We start from the raw sequence: 18,590 nt of genomic DNA on the forward strand, positions 1-18,590 counted from the left end.
ACACAAGATCTAAGGGAAGGAAGCCTGTTGGAAACAAAGTGTCCTCTTTAAGTGTTTCCTCTTGGGCATGTTATGTTTTTGAGTAAATATTTTAATTTTATTTTTAACGAAAGATTAATAATGGTTAGGATTATTCCCATGTTCTAAGCAGGTCCTAAACACAGGATGTCACCAATTAGCAGGTTTCGAAAGATGGTCAAGATTAAGCAAGCTAGAGCACTTTGATCTGAGCTATAACCGCTTCAATAGAAGTATTCTACCATATTTGGATGCCCTTTCATCTCTTAAGAGTTTGTCTCTAAACACAAATTCATTTGGAGTTCCAGACACAAGTTTTGGATTGTTGTCCAGATGAGGCAACTTAGTGGATCTAAATCAGGACCCCTGGGCTACCATGACTGATTTGCTACTCCTCCAGGCATATTTCTTGTTGTTCTCTCTAACGGACTGCTTTGTCGAAGATTACCTTGTACTATGTTGCTTTGATTGTTGCTCGAACGGTTGTAAGGCCACAACCGGACCATGTATTGGTGGCGTTTTAGTCTTGAAGAATAGCTTCTAGGAAGGTTTAACAATATTTGAACTTTTTGGGTCTTGGTTGACCATTGGTAAGTTTCCTTAATTTATCCTTAGTTTTAGCTAACCGGTCTTTGATGATTATTTCCTTTGAAATGAATCTTTCCTTTGGAGGCTAGGGGTGAGCCCTTAGCTTGTGTTCAGTTTGGTTATTATGGACTATGTCGGACTATCGGTACCTTGGTAATGACCGATTGTATCTCAACTTGCACCACGGGTGGTTGACTGATTGGATGTTGGCTGACCAAGGCCGTTGGATGATGTACCATTTCCGCATGCTTTTCCTTAGGTCGTTATAATCTCAAGTTGGACCATGTTGTCGTTGGCTGCCCTGAGAAGGGAATCTCAATCAATTCCCATCACCTCCTCCTTTTTTGAGAAATTCAAGAGATCTTTGTTCATGTTCTCATGCACTATATTCCCGAGCATGTTACAATTCTTAGTAAAATGAATCTTAGTACCATTTTACTCTTCATATATCTCTTGTTTGAGTTCCGTGGTTGATGGAATCTTTTGGTGGTCCGGAAGTTTGATGAACTTGGCTTCCAATAGAATACCTATCATCTCCTAAGAAATAGAGATATCAAAAGTATAATGCCTTGGAGTTTAATTTAGAGTAACCGTTCCTCGAGGTAATACAGGGTGAGACCTTTTTCTCGACCTTTTTCGAGGGAGAGCACTCACATTGTCGTGTGCCAACTATCTTGGCCATGATTGCCTTGTAACAGGCATCGTGGTCTTCATTCGACCATATGAGGACCCTTTCCACTATAGCCAACTAATAGTTCGGGTCATGATAAGATGTGCCCTTGGATGTGCTCATTTGTTGCCTTTTCTTTTGGAGGATGTGCTCGTATTGGATCGCCGTAGTTAACAACTCGAACAAATGTTCAATGTACATGCCTTCGGGTTGCTTTCCAAACTCGAAACCCATGCCGTCTTAGACAAGCCCAAAAACTTAACCTTAGAGAGAATAACTAGACAACAATTTCTGGCACACTTGAAACAGGCGATGAACTGCTTGATCATCTCGCCAGGCAGTTGTCACAGCCTAAATAAGTCAGTTATGGCTGATACCACAAGCTCAGTTCGATGGAATTGCATGTGAAACATCTCTTTCATATCAATCTAGGCTTGGATTGAGTTAGCGGAGAGGTTTATGTACCATGTGAAAGCGGTTGATATTAAGAAATTCATGAACAACATGATTTTTAAAAAATCATTATGAGACAACTTAACAATTGTATAGTGACGTGACCAATGTGATTGATCGTAGAGGGCTCCCCTTCTCCAAGAAAAAAAATGTGAACTCGGGAAACTTGAAATCTTTGGAAAACTCGTAATATTGCAGCAACCAATGTGATTTCTAACGAAGGGCGATTTCCGACAGAAGGCGATTCGGAAGGAAGGAATAGAGAAAATGAGAACGCGAGAAGTGTGAGAGCGAGGATGAGAAGGGTTTATATAACTGCCTCATCACTCAGTGCCATCATTGCAAGCGACCGTTCCTGAAACCGATGCGGCTCGACATTGGTACCAAGGGGACACATGGAAGGCGTTATACATCCAAACCCATGCTTCAAAATCGAGGTCTTCTCAACATTTAATGTCATTAATGATGCAGGCGCCTCCTCACCCCTCCGCATACACGTGGCGCTGTTTCCTTCGCCCCACCGTCTGCGAATCGTAACCGTGGCCACGCGTCCTTCGCTAAGAGGATAGAAACCGAAGGGTTGCAGTCATTGCACACACGCGAAATCTGAGGCATACGGATCGCATTAATTACTCCTCGATCATCCCAATCTCCATCATGAGTAAGGGAGGGGAGACGTTCTTTCATTTCCCCAAGTATTTACTCTCCAAGTCTTGACTCGGACCAAGAGAGTAGGGGACTTCTGTTATGAGAAAATCTATACAAGAACAATCGGGGTCAGCCTGAGCTACACAAATCAGATAACGAGGCTTCGGAAGGAGAATACAATGATAGGGGCCAACTCCTATGTCATAACTTGGAACTACAATCCTGATTAGTCGACCCGAACCCTCGTCATCGTCCGAAGGAGAATGGTTGAGTCAAGTCTTGATCTTCATTCTCAACTTTGATCAGCGAACTCTGACCTCAGTAATCTATCGACGGGCTCCGACTATTAGTACTCGGCTTCACGTCTGTACGATCCGAGGCCGAGTCAGAGTACAAATGTTCCGTATGCCGAGGCCGATGCCGAGTCAGGGCATGTATGTGTCGTACACAAAGGTAGAGGCCGAGTCCGGGCATGGATGTATCGCATGCTGAGGCTGAGGACGAACTCGTGGTGGTACTTCGCACGCCGAGTCTAGAGATCAACCTAGATGCGGACGTGACCGACGATCTCGCTCAAAGATACGTGCCATTAAGATACGATACGCCGCGCGATCCAAAGATTGTGGATAATATCTCCATGATCATAATATCTTGTTGATTGAGTGAATCATGCCAAGATTAACGGACGTGGATCGTTCAACCCATAGGTATAAATACCAGTGAACCCCATTTCTATAGATACGCAATATCTCGCACCCTCTCTCTACACTCGATTTAGATCCAAATTTCCTATCCTGACTTAGGCATTGGAGGGTCCCCCGGCTTAGCCAAGGTCTCCTTTGCTCTCTTTTGTGCAGGACCAGGGTTCATTGAAGGCTCGCTACATTGAGTGGAGGGTGGTCCAGATTTTGACCTCAACAGAACTTATTTTACAAGAAGAGCTAGTAAAAAGAGATTTATTAGAATGCTCTTATTGAAAATCTCTTATTAAATTAGATAAAACATGCCAACCATGCCCCGAGAGATGAGCGATGTCCAACTGGAATTATGGATAACACTGTTTCACACAATGCAAGAAACAACAAGCTCTAAGTGGCCCATACCATGTTTTATATTTAAAATCCTTGCTGTCCATCAAATGATGCCACTTGTTTTCTCAGTGCATATCAAAGATTTTCTAAACAGAACTCCTATAGGTCTCAAACATGATTACAATATAAAATTTCTCCTAAAACCTCTAAGTTCATGAGGTGTTGCCCACCTGAGTTTTGAATTATGAAGAATTTCATATCTTCTTTTCATCTGAGTCACACCTAATTAATGGATTTGATTAAAGATGCCTACCATGGTAGCCTCATACACAAACGTATGGTTGTCATCCCATCCCCATTGTTCCATTTGGGATGGCCCACCATAGTTTTTTAACTGGCCTTTTTTTTTTTTTGGCCTGTCATCCTCTTAGGAAAAGGATAACTTGATCGAGGGGTAGACGTTCCATATAATTAAAACATGGTAGACAGCACACAGATCTGCAGCTACATCTGCTCCTTCGGCCATTTTATTTTATTTATACCTCGATGGGTCTTAACTATCTTTCTTGTTGAAATGAAGGCTGCCATCAGAAAGGCAATTGAATTAAGTAGCAAAAATGAATGTATGCAAAAATGGAGTTCAAATTCAATAAAGGAAATTCAATTTGATAGTGCATCCAAACACACTCAACAGTGCCATTTTGAATTCAGGTGGAGATGGCAAGGTATGTATGCAACTCTAAGATCGCATTTGGAGCACTTATTATTGAACTGGAATTATTGGTCAAATGAGGTGGAAATGGCCAAATTGAAAACCGTTGGCTTTCTTAACCAATGAGTCCTGGATTGTCATTCGGACCATTTCAAGGTGGACTTGAGAAAACAAGTCAACAATTTAATTGAGTTGATAAAGATGATGATTGGAAAAACCAAAAACAGAGTTGTTGTGATTTGAGGCCTTCTCCCACAAATATACAGGGGAACATTTTTAACCTTTACAACTCAATCTGTTTCATCCTGAGCACAAGGTCTAAAGCAATATGTTGGGACGAAAGGCCCCTCGTAAGTGTTTACCCTTGGCCATGCATGCTGTATTTGAGGAAATAATTTTTATTTTATTTTTCATGTAAGATTAAGAATGGTTAGGATTTTCCTCTATTCTAAGCAGAGGCCATAAACACAATATGTCATCCTATGCAGGTTTCAAAAGATGGTCGAAATTGAGCAAGCTAGAGCACCTTGACCTGAGCTATAACTCATTCGATGAAAGTATCCTACCATATTTGGGTGCACTCCCGTCGCTTAAGAGTCTGTCTCTGAGCGGGAATTACTTTGGACTTCTAGGCAGAGGTATTGAAGTGGAGTATTCACCTCCTATAATTTCATATACAAGTTTTGAAATGTTGTCCAGATTGGGCAACCTAGAGCAGCTAGGCCTGAGTTTGAATCAGTTAAATAGAAGCATTCTACCATATTTAGGCGCACTCTCCTCCCTCAAGAGCCTTGATCTAAGTAAGAATAATTTGGAAGGATGCTTCCCCTCAAAAGGTAAGCTGATTAACTGTAAAGAAATTAAACCAAAATTGATAATATTAGTTTAGATAATATTTTGAACTTTATTTAATGGGCATGCCTTCTCCAAATTCCTAGTCTAATGTTATTTTTTAATATTGTTTAAATCTTGATAGAATTGGCCAACTTGAGCAAACTAGAGGTTTTGGATTTGGGGGATAATCAACTCAATGGTTCCCTATTTCTGCAAGGTAAGAGCACTTGGATCTTTTCTAATAGATGCTGGATTTGAGTGTCTTTCACATGCACCTCAAAATGGCATTTGAAAATTCTCATTCTGCTATGCTTTTCATGACATAATTATTGCCACCACTAGTAGGAAAATATATTACATCTTTGTGTGATAATAATCTTTTACTTTGAAAATGATGATTGTACCTTTCTACGGAGGATTTTGATAATAATTTACCCTCCTAGCGATGATTTTTGCTCTCGTTATCCTCAATGAAGACGTGTTAAAGCAGGACACGAGGTGCGTGCAACCTTCTTACAAGTTCCTGTGTAACCCAAAATGATGTGAGCCCAAAAGTGAGAGATGCCACAAGAAACGCTGGGGATTTAACACCCACTGTTAACTTCCTTGGGGCAATAGAAGTTTTGGATCGGAATGATATTTTTGCTTTTCCTACATCCTAATGGGAGTTACCCTATGAACGATGGAATATGAGGATCATCATGAGCCTCAGAAAATGTGGCTCACTTGAATTTTGGATCTGCAACATTTTTGGAATCACATCTTAACCAGACTTTGCGAAACTGATGGGCGGAGTGGATGTGAGATGGACAACATGGTGGGCCGTACAGAGGTTTAGACTGCACAGGCTCTCTGGAACAAGGATTGGCCAACACTCATCTCCGTCAAAGCAGGGCAGCTGTGCCCTCGCTGGCGTGCTCGGATGTACCTTGCCTTGTAACCTTTATCAGATGGGAGGCGGATTACCTGTGAAAGCTTTTGCAGGAAACTAAGTTTCCGGAGCAAGGATTCCAAGGTGGGGCCTACTGCGATGTTTGTGAGAAATCCAACTTGTACATCCGTTTTTCAATCTCATTTTAGGACATGTAAGAAAAAATAAGGTGGATCCAAAACTCAAATGGGCTACGAGAGATGAAAAAATTGAGGATTTAGTTTTCACCGTTGAAATACTTATATGGCCACAAAAGTTTCGTATCGGTCTAAGTTTTAAGTGTTTTAACTTCATCATAGTAAAAATGACCTGATAAACGGCTTGGATGGCATATAAAAATCAAGGCAGAGCCTAGGAAGGTTTCAATGGTAGGAATTCCTTTCCACACTGTTTCATCTTGTATGGCCGGTTGAGGTTTGGATCCTCCTAATTTTTCGTCACATGTCTTAAAATGAGCTCTAAAAATGAATGGACGGATTAGATTTCTCATAAACATCAAAGTGGACCCCACCTTGCATCCCAGGAACTTCCTGCCAAAGCCTTTGCCGGAAAATCCCCAGCCCATCGCAGAGGGCGCAGGGTGCGCGGATTTCCTTTAGCCGAAAGTTCCTACGCTGGTTTGTTAGGTGGGGCCGACTCTGATGTTTTAGATTTGGATCTGCTAAATTTTTGGGTTCATGGCCTAAATGGAGTTGGCAAAATGGATGGACCACACGAATATATAATGCATACATCATAATAGACCACACCAATATACAATGCATTCATCATGGGGTGTGGCCCATATGAATTCTTGATATGCTAATTTTAAAAATCCCCTGCTATTGTTGTCCTGCAAAACTGATGGATGGAGTGGATTTGTGATGGGAATCTCTATAGGCTCCGTATCATTTCCAACGGCATGACCTTCTTGTGCTACGTTAACAGGCCATCCATGTCGGGCAAAGAAAAGGAAGCAGTGCCTTTAACATGAAGTGTATATGGTGCTTTGTGGGACCCATTATGATGTATGTGTTTAATCCACACCATCTATCCATTTTTAGATAATTTTAAGACATGATCCTAAATATGAGGCAGATCTAAGATTTAGTTGGACCACGCCACAGGAGACAAATAGATGCTCACCGGTAAAAACTTCTTGTGAGCTAAAACAGTTTTGAATCAATCTTGTATCTTTCTTATTTTTTCCCTTCTTTTGTCCGTGTAACCTAATCAACATGTATCTGGAAAATAAACATTATGGTGGGCATTAAGGTAGTCCCTAGGAAGTTTTTAATGGTCGTCCTTTAATCACTACTGCTTTCTATGGTCCACTTGAGATTTGCATCTACCTTATTTTTGGGATCATGCCATAAAATGATCCAGAAAAATGAATGAACTATATGAATAGATCATGGTGAATCCCACAGAAAATGGACAAGTGACCAAGCCTATGTTACCAGGCAATCGGGTACAGTGATTTTTTATTTTTTATTTTTTCCTTTTTTTTTATTTATAATATTTATAATAAAACATGTTTACATCTAGATACTTATTTAATTCTTATTAAGCAAGCTCATTACTTGGTGGGCATTTTTGTTATTTTAAGAAAGCTGCAATCACCAACATAAGGTACTGGTTTGACACAACTTGATTGATGAGGTATCTTAATAAAAATTTAATTTAAAAAGGGTACTCAAATGTAAATATTACATTAATGAGATATTATTTTACTAAATTTTCTTTTCAACAGCCGGTCAAAAATCAGTGTTAACTTTGTTAAATTTTCTTTCCAACAGCCGGTCAAAAATCAGTTTTAACTGACTTAAGAAAACGCTACGGAAATGGGAAGGAATTAAGAAGCCTCCTCAAAATGGCCATTTTATCCTTGTCAAGGACAGGTGTTACGCTGGGAAGCCGATTTTACCCGGGTAAAACACCGAAGTGCGTTAGCCCACTTTGATATATATATATATTCATGCCATCCATCAGTTTTATAACTCATTTTAGAGCTTTTAGAGCATGATTGCAAAACTAAAGCAGATCCAAATCTCAAATGGACTACAACATGGGAAATAGTTTTCATTGACCATTAAAAACTTCTTGTAGGCCATGAAATTTTGGAGCAAGATGATATTTGTGTATTCCTTTCGTCCGGTCTGTGTGACGTTGCCAACAGGTCATACGTCTAATAAACATGACAGTTGGCTGTTAGAATTTTTATTGGTGAGTGTTCAATAACCACTCTTACCTGCGGTGTAGTTCACTTGAGATTTGGATCTGCTTGATTTTTATTTATTTATTTTTTTGATACTGTCTTAAAATGAGCTGAAAAATTCCAAGGATGGCATTCATATACAAAACATACATTAAGGTCCGTCCCATGCACAGTCAAGGAAACCACACTAGGTAACACACAACAACACGAGTGATCATTTTAAAAACTTCTTGTGGACCATGAAAGTTTTCCATCAAGCTAATATTTGTGTTTTCACTTCATCTAAGTTTGGTGTGACATGTTTGGATGGAAAATAAACATTACTGTAGCCCCTCAAATTCGAAGGGATATTTTTTTCCTCATTTCCTAAGATCAACTAGCAAAATAGATTCGAGGAGTGAATGTCATTGAGATGTCATAGTAGGCCCCAGTTTTGATTCATCAGCAGTGCCATAAGAATCAGTAAATAGGACATTCAATGAAGGGAAAACACGAATATGATCAGCTTGATCCAAAACTCTTGTGGGTCCCAAGAAGTATGTAATGGTGGGCGTTCAATCACCACTATTTCCTATGGTGTGGTCTACTTGAGATTTAAACATGCATCATTTTGGACTCATAACATTAAGTGACCTAGCAAAATGGATGGATGAGGTGGATAAAACACATGCATCATGGGGGGAGCCACAGTACAATGGCAGTAGATCATGCTCCCAGTGGAACTATCAATAGGCAATACGCATGCGTGGAAGAAAGATTTGGTACTCTAGCAGAGTGTATTAGACTATGCACATGCATTTAGAGTTTACATGCAAGAAATGTACTAATTTAAAACAAATTGCACAATTATCGGTTTCAGTTGAGATGTGTTATGAACCTAATATTACTCTTATTATATAATCTTCCTAATGGAATGATGAAAATCTATTAAATAAATTTCTTTTTTTCAGTTAGCTTGTTAGTAACATCCACTGTCAGTACACACTCCACGGTTAGCCACCCCCACTAGGGAATCGATACCAAGACCTCAGTGTTGAAACGGTATATTGACTCAATCTACCACTTGAGCTAATTAAAAATGAAAAATATTCAATGATCTCATTTTAGTAAGCATCCATGAATGGAAGGTTAGGATTATACAAAGAATCTGACTTTTGCACTGTGAGTTTGGGACAATGGCTTCTACAGTCTAATTAGCTTAATTTAAGCTAATCAGTTCAATGTAAACATGCAATTTCTAAGGGGCGAGATGACTTTCTTTAACTGAGTTTCACATTGGGCCACCATATTCTCTATGTCAAATCCACTCCATCCATTTGGATTGTCCCATAGTGTTAGGCAAAAAATAAGCTCAATACACAACCTAGGTGGGCCAGACAACAAAAAACCTTGGGGACAAGATGAACATAGGTTTGTCTAGTATATTCCATTTAACCCGTTCATTAGATTCCCCTTAAAGCAATATTTCCATATTACAAAGGAAATATTAATTGTTAATTCCATACATCCTATGTCTGGACAGATAGGCACCACATGATACTAAAATAATTTCTAAAAAGAATTTTATTTTGCCAAATATATGATTCGAAAACAAACTTCAATTCTTTTGAGAAATGTTGTTGATACGCAAACATAGAAATAATATTTCTTTTCCCACACTTTCTTGAAAACTAGGTTTTCCGAAAAATACAATTTTCTTTTCCATGCTTTTCATCTAAAGGCTTTATATATATATATATATATATATATATATATATATATATAAAGAGAGAGAGAGAGAGAGAGAGAGAGAGAGAGAGAGAGAGACATGCTCACCCACACACCTATGCACGTGTGCACCTTTGCACATGTGTCATAGGTGTCAAATCCGAACGGTTCATAAGATGAGGAATCCCATGAAACCTTAGGAGGTAAATTTTCACCCTGATCTAAGATTCTGGTGGGCCATAGGAAAGAAAAATTCAAATCAAGGGAAGAAACTGTTTGCATTTTTCAAGGCCCACCGAAGTTTTGGGTCAAAGTAAAAATTTGTACCAAGCGGTTTCTTGAGGTTCTGCTTCATGTGGACCGTTCAGATTTTCAAGACTCATCCGATATGATGAGTTCTTTAAAAAGTTCGTATGTAGTACGTATGAACTGGTTTGCAGGTGAACGTTTCGGTGTGTGTGTGTGTGTGTGTGTAAGGACATTTCATATATGATAGAGTAAGGAAATTTACAAGTATGGCAGGGTCTGTGAACAAAACAGGAGAAACAAACCCAGAAGGGAAAAGAAAGAAAAAAGACAGCAAAAAAAGATAGAAACGGACTAGCGTTCTCTGATGTATCCTAGACCAAGCTTGTCTAGGAAAAGCCCGCCCGAACTATGGGAGTAAGATCAGCTAAGCCTGCCTTTTCATCTAGAGGCTGCTGCTTCATGGAATTTTAAATAAGAACATATCTTTTTGTTATTTTCAACTAAAGGTCTAACCTTTTAATATAAGGTTTATAAAGCTCAGGTTTGACTATGAAAAAAAGTGCATGGAAGTGCTCATTGTTTGTGTTGAAGGCTCGGTCGGTTATGGTGTTGCCTCTTGTTATTGGTCCATGCCATTTCTCATGAAGTCACTCAGTAAAAAAAATAAAAGGAATTTTATAAAATAGTATCTTCCTTTTATATAATAGTATCTCATTAACATGACATTTACATCTTAATACATTTTTTTAATCAAGTTTTCACTATGCTACCTCGTTAGTTAAGTTATTGTCAAACTGATACCTTCTCTTTTCTCTAAAGTTAGTTGAAAGAATATTTTTCCCTAAAATGATAAAAATGGTCACCAATCAATGAGATTGCTTCATAAGAATTAAATGAGTACCTACTTGTAAGTAGGTGTTATTAAAAAAAAATATTCTTAAAAAGGAAAAAATCTTTGCAGATGTCCTATGGGAGATACATGATGTATCAACAAAGTCCATCCATTTTTCTAAATCATTTTAGGGCATGAGCCCAGAAATGAGGCGGATCCAAATCTCAGATGGGCCGCACCATTGAAAACAGTATGATTCAATGGCCACCACTTAAAACTTTCTAGTGCCCACCTTAAAGCCCATGATAATGTTTATTTCCCGTACAACATGTTGATTATGTTACAATGACCTGGATGAAGGCAAAAGACAAATATCAGCTTTATCCAAAACTTTTATATCCCATAAGAAGTTTTTAATGGTAGGCGTTCATGGCCACTATTTGTGGTGTGGTACAATTAAGATTTTGATCTACCTCAGTTTTTGCCAGAAAATGATCTGTAAAAATGCATAGATAATGTGGATTAAACACATACGATATGGTAGAGCCCACAGGCCCCCTTATGCAATCCAGTTGAAGGTACAGCTTTGGTATCTTTTACCCATGCGGAATGCCCGTGAGAAGTTTATGTGGTACGGAAATGATGTGGGGCCGCAGAAATTCCCTACCATTTTTTAAGATCACATACAAGTACAGGAGTCTAAAGATGGGGGCAGATCGAAAATTCATGTAGACCACATCACATTAAAGGATGGGAATGTAAATGAAGGCTGTTGAAACCTTCTTAGAGCCGAGCATGAGTTTATTAGTTATCCAAACGGTTCATAGGGTTATTATTACTCAGAAAAATTGTAGGCACAAATATCATCCTGATACAAAACTTCTGTGGCCCTCACGAACTTTCCATTGGCGACATCCAATTCCTACTTTTTCAGATGGTGCGGTCCATATAAAATTTGGATCTCACTGATTTTCAGATTCTTGTTCTTTCGTGCTCTTGAAAAATTGATGGACGGAGTAGATTTGTTATGAAAATCTTTATAGACCCCACACAGCTTTAAACTAGAGGAAGACCAGGGAGCTCAGGCAACCTGATACAAAATCTTTAATAACATGATTAATGAAGTACCTTAATGAAAATTTAATTAAAAAGGTGCTGGGATGTAAATAGAATACCAATGAGGTACTATTTTTTTGAAAATTTTAAAAATAAAACTGCTTAGGTATTTACATACATTTTGGTGATATAGGTATTTCTTCATTCCCTGCCGCGCATTTCTCTTTTTTGGTTTTTTTTTTTTTTGTTGTTTTTTTTTGTTTTTTTTTTTTTCAGTTAGTACACACCCATGTCAGAACACACACTCCATGTTAGCCACCCCCACTAGGGAACGATGGCAAGACCTCAAGTGTTGAAACCAGGTATCTCCACTCGGTCTGCCAGTTGAGCTATGGATTTGGGTGCGCCGCGCATTTCTCTCATTGGTAGAAACCGACCTATTGACGTGGCACTTCTGTGGGCCCACCATGATACATGTGTTATATCCATGCCATCAATCTAATTTGCAAGATCTTTTTGGGTAATGAACCCTAAAGCCAAGTAGATCCAAAGTTCAAGTGGACCACATCATAGAAATCAACGGGATAGTGATGCCCACCATTGAAACTTTCCAAGGGCCCACTGTGATGTTTATTAGTCCCAAAGACCCGGATGAAGGTAAAACGTAAATATCAACTTCATCCGAAACTTTTTCAGTTTTTTAGTGGTTTGGTCCACTGGGACCTGGGTATCCTTCAAATTTTGAGATTGATGCCCAAAATTAAGTTAGACAAAATGGATGGATGGTGATAATAAAGTCACATATACTTTAGTGGGTCTCACAATGTCCTTACCCCCAAGAAGGGTCCCGCAATGTCCTTGCGTCACCAAAACGAATACGCGGGTCAACAGCCAGCTAACTAGGGTCAAAGCACTGTGGGCCCACCATAATGTACGTGTTCTATCCACTCTGTCCATCCACTTTTCTAGCTCATTTTAGGACGTGAGTTTATGATGCAGATCCAAAGCTCAAGTGGACCGTTCCACAGAAAAAGTGGAGGATTGAACTCTTACCATTGAAATCTTCTTGGGGTGCCATGGAAGCTTGGAATCAAGCTGATATCTGTGCTTTCCTTCGTCAAGGTTTACGTGACCTGTTAGATGGCAATCGAATAAAACATTAGTTGCCCGAGGAAGTTTTTTACTGTGGGAGTTCAATCACCACTGTTTGGAGCTGATGTGGTCCACTTGAGATTTAGATCTATCTCATTTTTGGGCTCATGCCCTAAAATGAACTGCCAAAATGGATGGCATGCATGGATAAAACTAGAGGTGGGCATCAAGTTCGACCGGATTGGTCCAACTCGACTCAGTACCAAACTTTCAATGCTCCGTCGGAACTTGATCCGATCCGGGCCGAGTTATGGCTCGATCCAATTCGTCATACTGCTGGCCTGACCTGAACCAAGTCCGACTCGGTCAGGGAAACCGAGTCGAATCGGGTTGGGTACGGTTTGGATCAAATCCTCTATTTCAATGGTAGACATTCAACCCCACTGTTTTTTGCATTGTGGTCTACTTGATCTTTAGATCTGTCTTATTTTTCGACTCAAGCCTTAAGACGAGCCCACCAAATGGATGGACGGTTTGGATATAACAAGAACATGGTGGTGGGCCTCACTAGGGGTTAAAAGAGATTCCTCTACCTCTGTGTTACGAAGGCTCAGAGACAAGTTGTGTCCAGTTGGAATCGTTGGTAACCCCTGCTTCACTCAGGGAAAAAAACAACAAGCTCTGTGTGGCCAACCATGCTTTAAATATAAAGGAAGAGGATTGGCTGGTGTACCACACGCCACCTATCTGGCAGCTATGTGACGTCATCAAGTTCTGTGGGTCCCAGCATGTATGTGTTATAGCTAAACCGTCAGTCCATTTCGTGAGCTCATCATAAGGCTTTATCGGAAAAACATGAGATATCCAAAGATCAAGTGGACCTGATGTAGAGCGGGTCGCGGACTCTTTCATGTCCAAGATGGATCACAGAAGGCCCAATCAAAGGCAGAAGTCATCAAGACCATCAGAACTTTAAAACAGACATATCTCACAAACCGGAATGAGTTACTCGATATACCAAATATGATTTTGGGGTAGGACGAGCTAATTTAGCCAACCAACTCGGCTATGCCGGGATGCCCACGCCTAATTTGTGAGATTCCATCAGATCGACTGTCAAATTTCATGTTTATTTCCGTTTCTACTATTTATAGTAAGTTTGAATTTGATTATAACTCTTCATCCGTTAGGCTTTAGGAGTTGTGTCCAACTTAAAAAATGCTTAGAATAATTAGGAGAATAATGTGGTTAAGCAACATGCGACACTTACTATCAAAGTAAATTTACTATTTATATTAAGTTATGAATTTTAAGGAGTTTTAGTTATAGTTTGCTTCTGATTTCTCTGTCATTGCTTCGTATCCCTATTTAAAAGGTTGTGAACTCGTTTATCTAAAACAATTAATCAAAATTTGAATTTATTAGATTTTATTTCTATTTTCTTGCTTTCTTTCCTCGTGGATTCGAGAAGTCTCCACGAGGTGTCCATAGAAGCTCCATGGGTTCGGACTACTTATCCTTGAGGAAGACGGTGATCGACCTCATCACGTTCATCCTTGCATCAAGACCACAGTACAAAAATAAGTGGGGGATTGAACATCTACTTGCTAAACCCTTTTAGGGTTACGAAAGTTTTGGATCAATATGATATTTGTTTTCCCTCTTCATCCAGGTTTGTGTGACCTTATGAACAGATTAGATGGAAAATAAACTCAGAGCTTGAGGACCGTCGCCGCTCATCTTCGCACGACACGTACCCACACCAACCAGGTCGGTGGTGTGTGGTACACTAGCCAATCAACTTTCATATGTATATAAAAGATTTTTCCAAACAAAACCCCTTTAGGCCTAAAAAAAAAAATTGTTAATGTACCGTTTCTCCTAAAACCTATGAAGTACAGACGGTGTTGCATGCCTGCTTGAGTTTTGAATCACAGAGAATTTTGTGTCTTCTTCCTGGTGAGTTACACCTATTAAGGTGTTTGATTAAAGATACTGACCCATACACAAATGTATGAAGTAGAGTTTTGGCCTGAGGTCCTGTGGAATGGCCCATCCCCATTGTTCCATGTGGAATGGCCCACCAAAGTTGTGCTTCTGGCTGATATTTTGGCCTGAGGTCCTAGCATCAATGATAACCTGATCAATGCAGTAGAGTTTCCATATAAATCTTGAGAGTCCCCGTAAGATTCTGGTTTGACCTCCAAATTCGAAGAAATACGAAACTCCTTTTCCTACTTCCTATGACACCGTCCGTGTGACAAAACTCTGGGCCATTATATCTTGCCAGCTGATCTTAGGACATGAGGGCAAAATTAGGCAGATCCAAAACTTAAGTGGGCCACACCACCAGAAATTCCCACCATGTTCAAATGTTCAATGTTTTGGATCAGTCGCACAGTGTACAATGGGCCACACACGCATTTAAATTCCTATGGCGCCATGTGCATTGTGGGACCCACATGCATGATCAGATGGTAATTAGATCAGATCATTGACTGGATCATTAAACCGTAGGTCCATGGCGTGAAATGTTTACAGCCCCATATACATGCACTACCAGCCCATTTGTCTCTAAATATGGATGATTGAAATAAAATCGTCTGGATCACTAATCAACGGGGCTTATGGTGCGGAGCATTTACAGTGCCTTGTTTTCATAGATGGATCCATATTGCTTTGTTATTATAGTAAAACTAAATGATTAGAATTACTATCCAACTAATCGATCCAGAGGATCCAAAATACATGGCAACCATGAAAAAAAACCACACCCATCCATGTTGCAAGTGAGCCATCTCATTCATAGGTTTGGTCATGAGACTCTTGTGGTTTTAAAGCATCACTTTCATCCATGGGTGTGGAAATGGATGGCTATAAAATAGAAGGTCATCTTACAAATTGATCGGATCATCTAATTCGTGCAATTTTTTCCTTGGTAGCCCATGAAAGATTCCATTGATGTAACCCGCAACTTAGATCGATCAATTGGACTACAAGCTCTTACCCATAGTACTTAATTAGAACACTATAACTCTTATTACATTCAGAGCACAGGATCATTTCTCTTATGACCAACTAAATTTTGTAGTGATAAGTTAATTACATTTTCATTTTTGTAGATTTGTGCAATCTGGAGAATCTCCAAGAACTGGATCTTCGAAGAAATGAATTGGAAGGGAGCCTTCCTCCATGTCTCAGCAACTTGTCATCCCTCCAACAACTTGATCTCTCCGAGAATAGACTCAGTGGGCAAATCTCCTCATCTCTCATCTCTAGCCTCACAATGATCCGGTTCCTTTCTCTCTCTTACAACCGCTTTGAGGGGTGTCTATCATTTAGCTCATTTGCTAATCTTTCCAAGCTCGAGGTTGTGGAACTTTCGGTACTGAACGGTACACATCTTGATGGCGATGTTATAACTTATCCCAATCAGTTAGAGGTTGAAACTGAATCCACACCTTGGGTTCCAAAATTCCAGTTGGAAGTCCTCCACCTATCAAACTGCAACATCAACAAGCTCACTGGTACCATTCCCAGCTTCCTTTCCACCCAATATGACTTGATATCATTGGACCTTTCCCACAACAACATGAAGGGAAACTTCCCATCTTGGTTGTTAGAGAATAATAAAAGACTTAAAATGCTAGACCTTGGAAGCAACTCCTTAGCTGGCTCATTCCATCTGTCACCTCATTCTAACAACCTGACCGCATTATTTCTGGACGTCTCCAGCAACCACATCTCCGGACAACTTCCTGAAAATATCGGTCTCTGCCTTCCAAATTTAAGATACTTAAACATGTCTATAAATGCTCTTCATGGTAGCATTCCTCTGTCGATGGGTAACATGAGTGAATTGTTTTCTTTAGATTTGTCGAGAAACAATTTTTCAGGAGAAATACCAGAGCAGTTGGCCATGGGTTGCATCTCATTGGAAACTTTGAAGCTATCAAACAATAGATTACAAGGCCCAGTGCTACCAACTCATTCGAACTTGACTCAGTTACAGTATCTGTATTTGGATGGCAATGGATTCACCGGGAGGATCTCAGCTGGTCTATTCAAAAGCACGCATCTATGGATTTTGGATGTTGGTAAAAACAACATATCAGGTCGTCTTCCAGCACAGATTGGGAACTTTTCTAAGTTGAAGTGGCTTTCCATGCCCGGAAACTATTTGGAAGGTCCTATTCCAACTGAGTATTGCAAACTCTCTCTTCTTTCCTTTTTGGACCTTTCCCAAAATGGAATTTTTGGTCCCATACCTTCATGCTTCGATCTATCTCTGAAATTCTTACATTTGCAAGGAAATGAGCTTACAGGATTGCTGCCAACTGCTTTATCCAAAATTTCCTCCCTTGTTACATTGGATGTCAGCGACAACTACTTCTCTGGTAATATTCCAAATTGGATTGGTACACTTCAAAATTTAAGGTTTCTTCTCCTCGGAGGAAATAATTTGCAAGGTCACATTCCCATGCAGTTGTGTCAACTGAAGAACGTCAGCATATTAGATATTTCACACAATAATCTCTCTGGTCCAATACCACCTTGCTTTGGTAATATGACATTCGGGAGGGCAAGAATAACTGACTTCTCTACTTTTGTTTTCTATCCATGGTCTGCCACTGCCGGTCTAGACATTGAGCTGCCTGGATACCGTATTGAAGTTAGCGTGCCTTTTATACGTGGACGTATGACAAAATCTGAGGAAGAAGTGGAGTTCATAACAAAGAAGAGGTCTGAAACTTACAAGGGCGATGTTCTTTACTTGATGTCCGGTGTAGATCTGTCATGGAACCAGTTAACAGGTGAAATCCCACCTGAAATTGGATATCTAACCGCTACTCATGCATTGAACTTGTCCCACAATCAATTGAGTGGACCAATTCCAGAAACCTTCTCAAATCTAAAACAGATTGAGAGCTTGGACCTTTCTCACAATAGATTGAGTGGGGAGATTCCTCCTCAACTAACTGAGCTCTACACCTTATCTACATTCACAGTGGCATACAATAACTTATCCGGTGTCTTACCGGACATGATGAAGGGGCAGTTTAGCACCTTTGGAGAAACCAGCTACGAAGGCAATCCCCTACTCTGTGGACCACCACTGAAGAGTTGCTTCTCCACTTCTCCGCTACCACCTTCAATGCCAACAATGGCAGGTGACAAGGATGATGGAAATGACATAATCTTCTATGCATGCTTTTCGGTGTCATGTACTATGTCGTTCTTGCTTTTCATAGCACTTCTCTACATCAACTGCTATTGGAGAGGTCTATACTTCTATTTTGTTGATGCATGTATTGATTCGTGCTATTATTTTGCTTTAGATAGCTACTATTTTGCTTTAGACAACCTTCGGAAGGTTTTCACCCGGCCACGTGCATAACCTTCAAGTCAGATCAGTTTCTCCCTGTAACTCTTATTGTAAGACAATAATAATCATGTTTATGCATGGCGTGACTTTTATTTCAACCCATGTTTCCATCGCTTCTTTGTTTGGTCGTGAAGTGAATTGAAGTATGCAGTTGCACACAAGGGGAGACTCCCACAGATGCTAGCT

The 18,590-nt window shown here is 39.8% G+C and overlaps 1 protein-coding gene across 1 annotated transcript; it reads left to right on the forward strand.

The window, feature by feature from the left end:
* The first annotated feature begins 4,577 nt into the window (after positions 1-4,577).
* Positions 4,578-18,502, forward strand: LOC131221512 (receptor-like protein 15). The gene is made up of 4 exons (XM_058216804.1): positions 4,578-4,695; positions 4,888-4,956; positions 5,097-5,171; positions 16,141-18,502. The coding sequence occupies exons 1-4, from the start codon at positions 4,593-4,595 to the stop codon at positions 18,414-18,416; spliced, it is 2,523 nt and encodes an 840-aa protein (XP_058072787.1). The 5' UTR covers positions 4,578-4,592; the 3' UTR covers positions 18,417-18,502.
* Positions 18,503-18,590: the final 88 nt, after the last annotated feature.

Source organism: Magnolia sinica, chromosome 12 (genome assembly GCF_029962835.1).
Source record: "Magnolia sinica isolate HGM2019 chromosome 12, MsV1, whole genome shotgun sequence".
Lineage (NCBI taxonomy): Eukaryota > Viridiplantae > Streptophyta > Magnoliopsida > Magnoliales > Magnoliaceae > Magnolia > Magnolia sinica.

What these genes read in the sequence shown, in the direction of transcription:
- LOC131221512 (XM_058216804.1), top strand. Translation starts at nt 4,593, where the DNA reads ATGTCATCCTATGCAGGTTTCAAAAGATGGTCGAAATTGAGCAAGCTA. An exon ending in AAGTATCCTACCATATTTGG is followed by an intron (nt 4,696 to 4,887) that starts GTGCACTCCCGT and finishes TACCATATTTAG; the next exon opens with GCGCACTCTCCTCCCTCAAG. An exon ending in AGGATGCTTCCCCTCAAAAG is followed by an intron (nt 4,957 to 5,096) that starts GTAAGCTGATTA and finishes AAATCTTGATAG; the next exon opens with AATTGGCCAACTTGAGCAAA.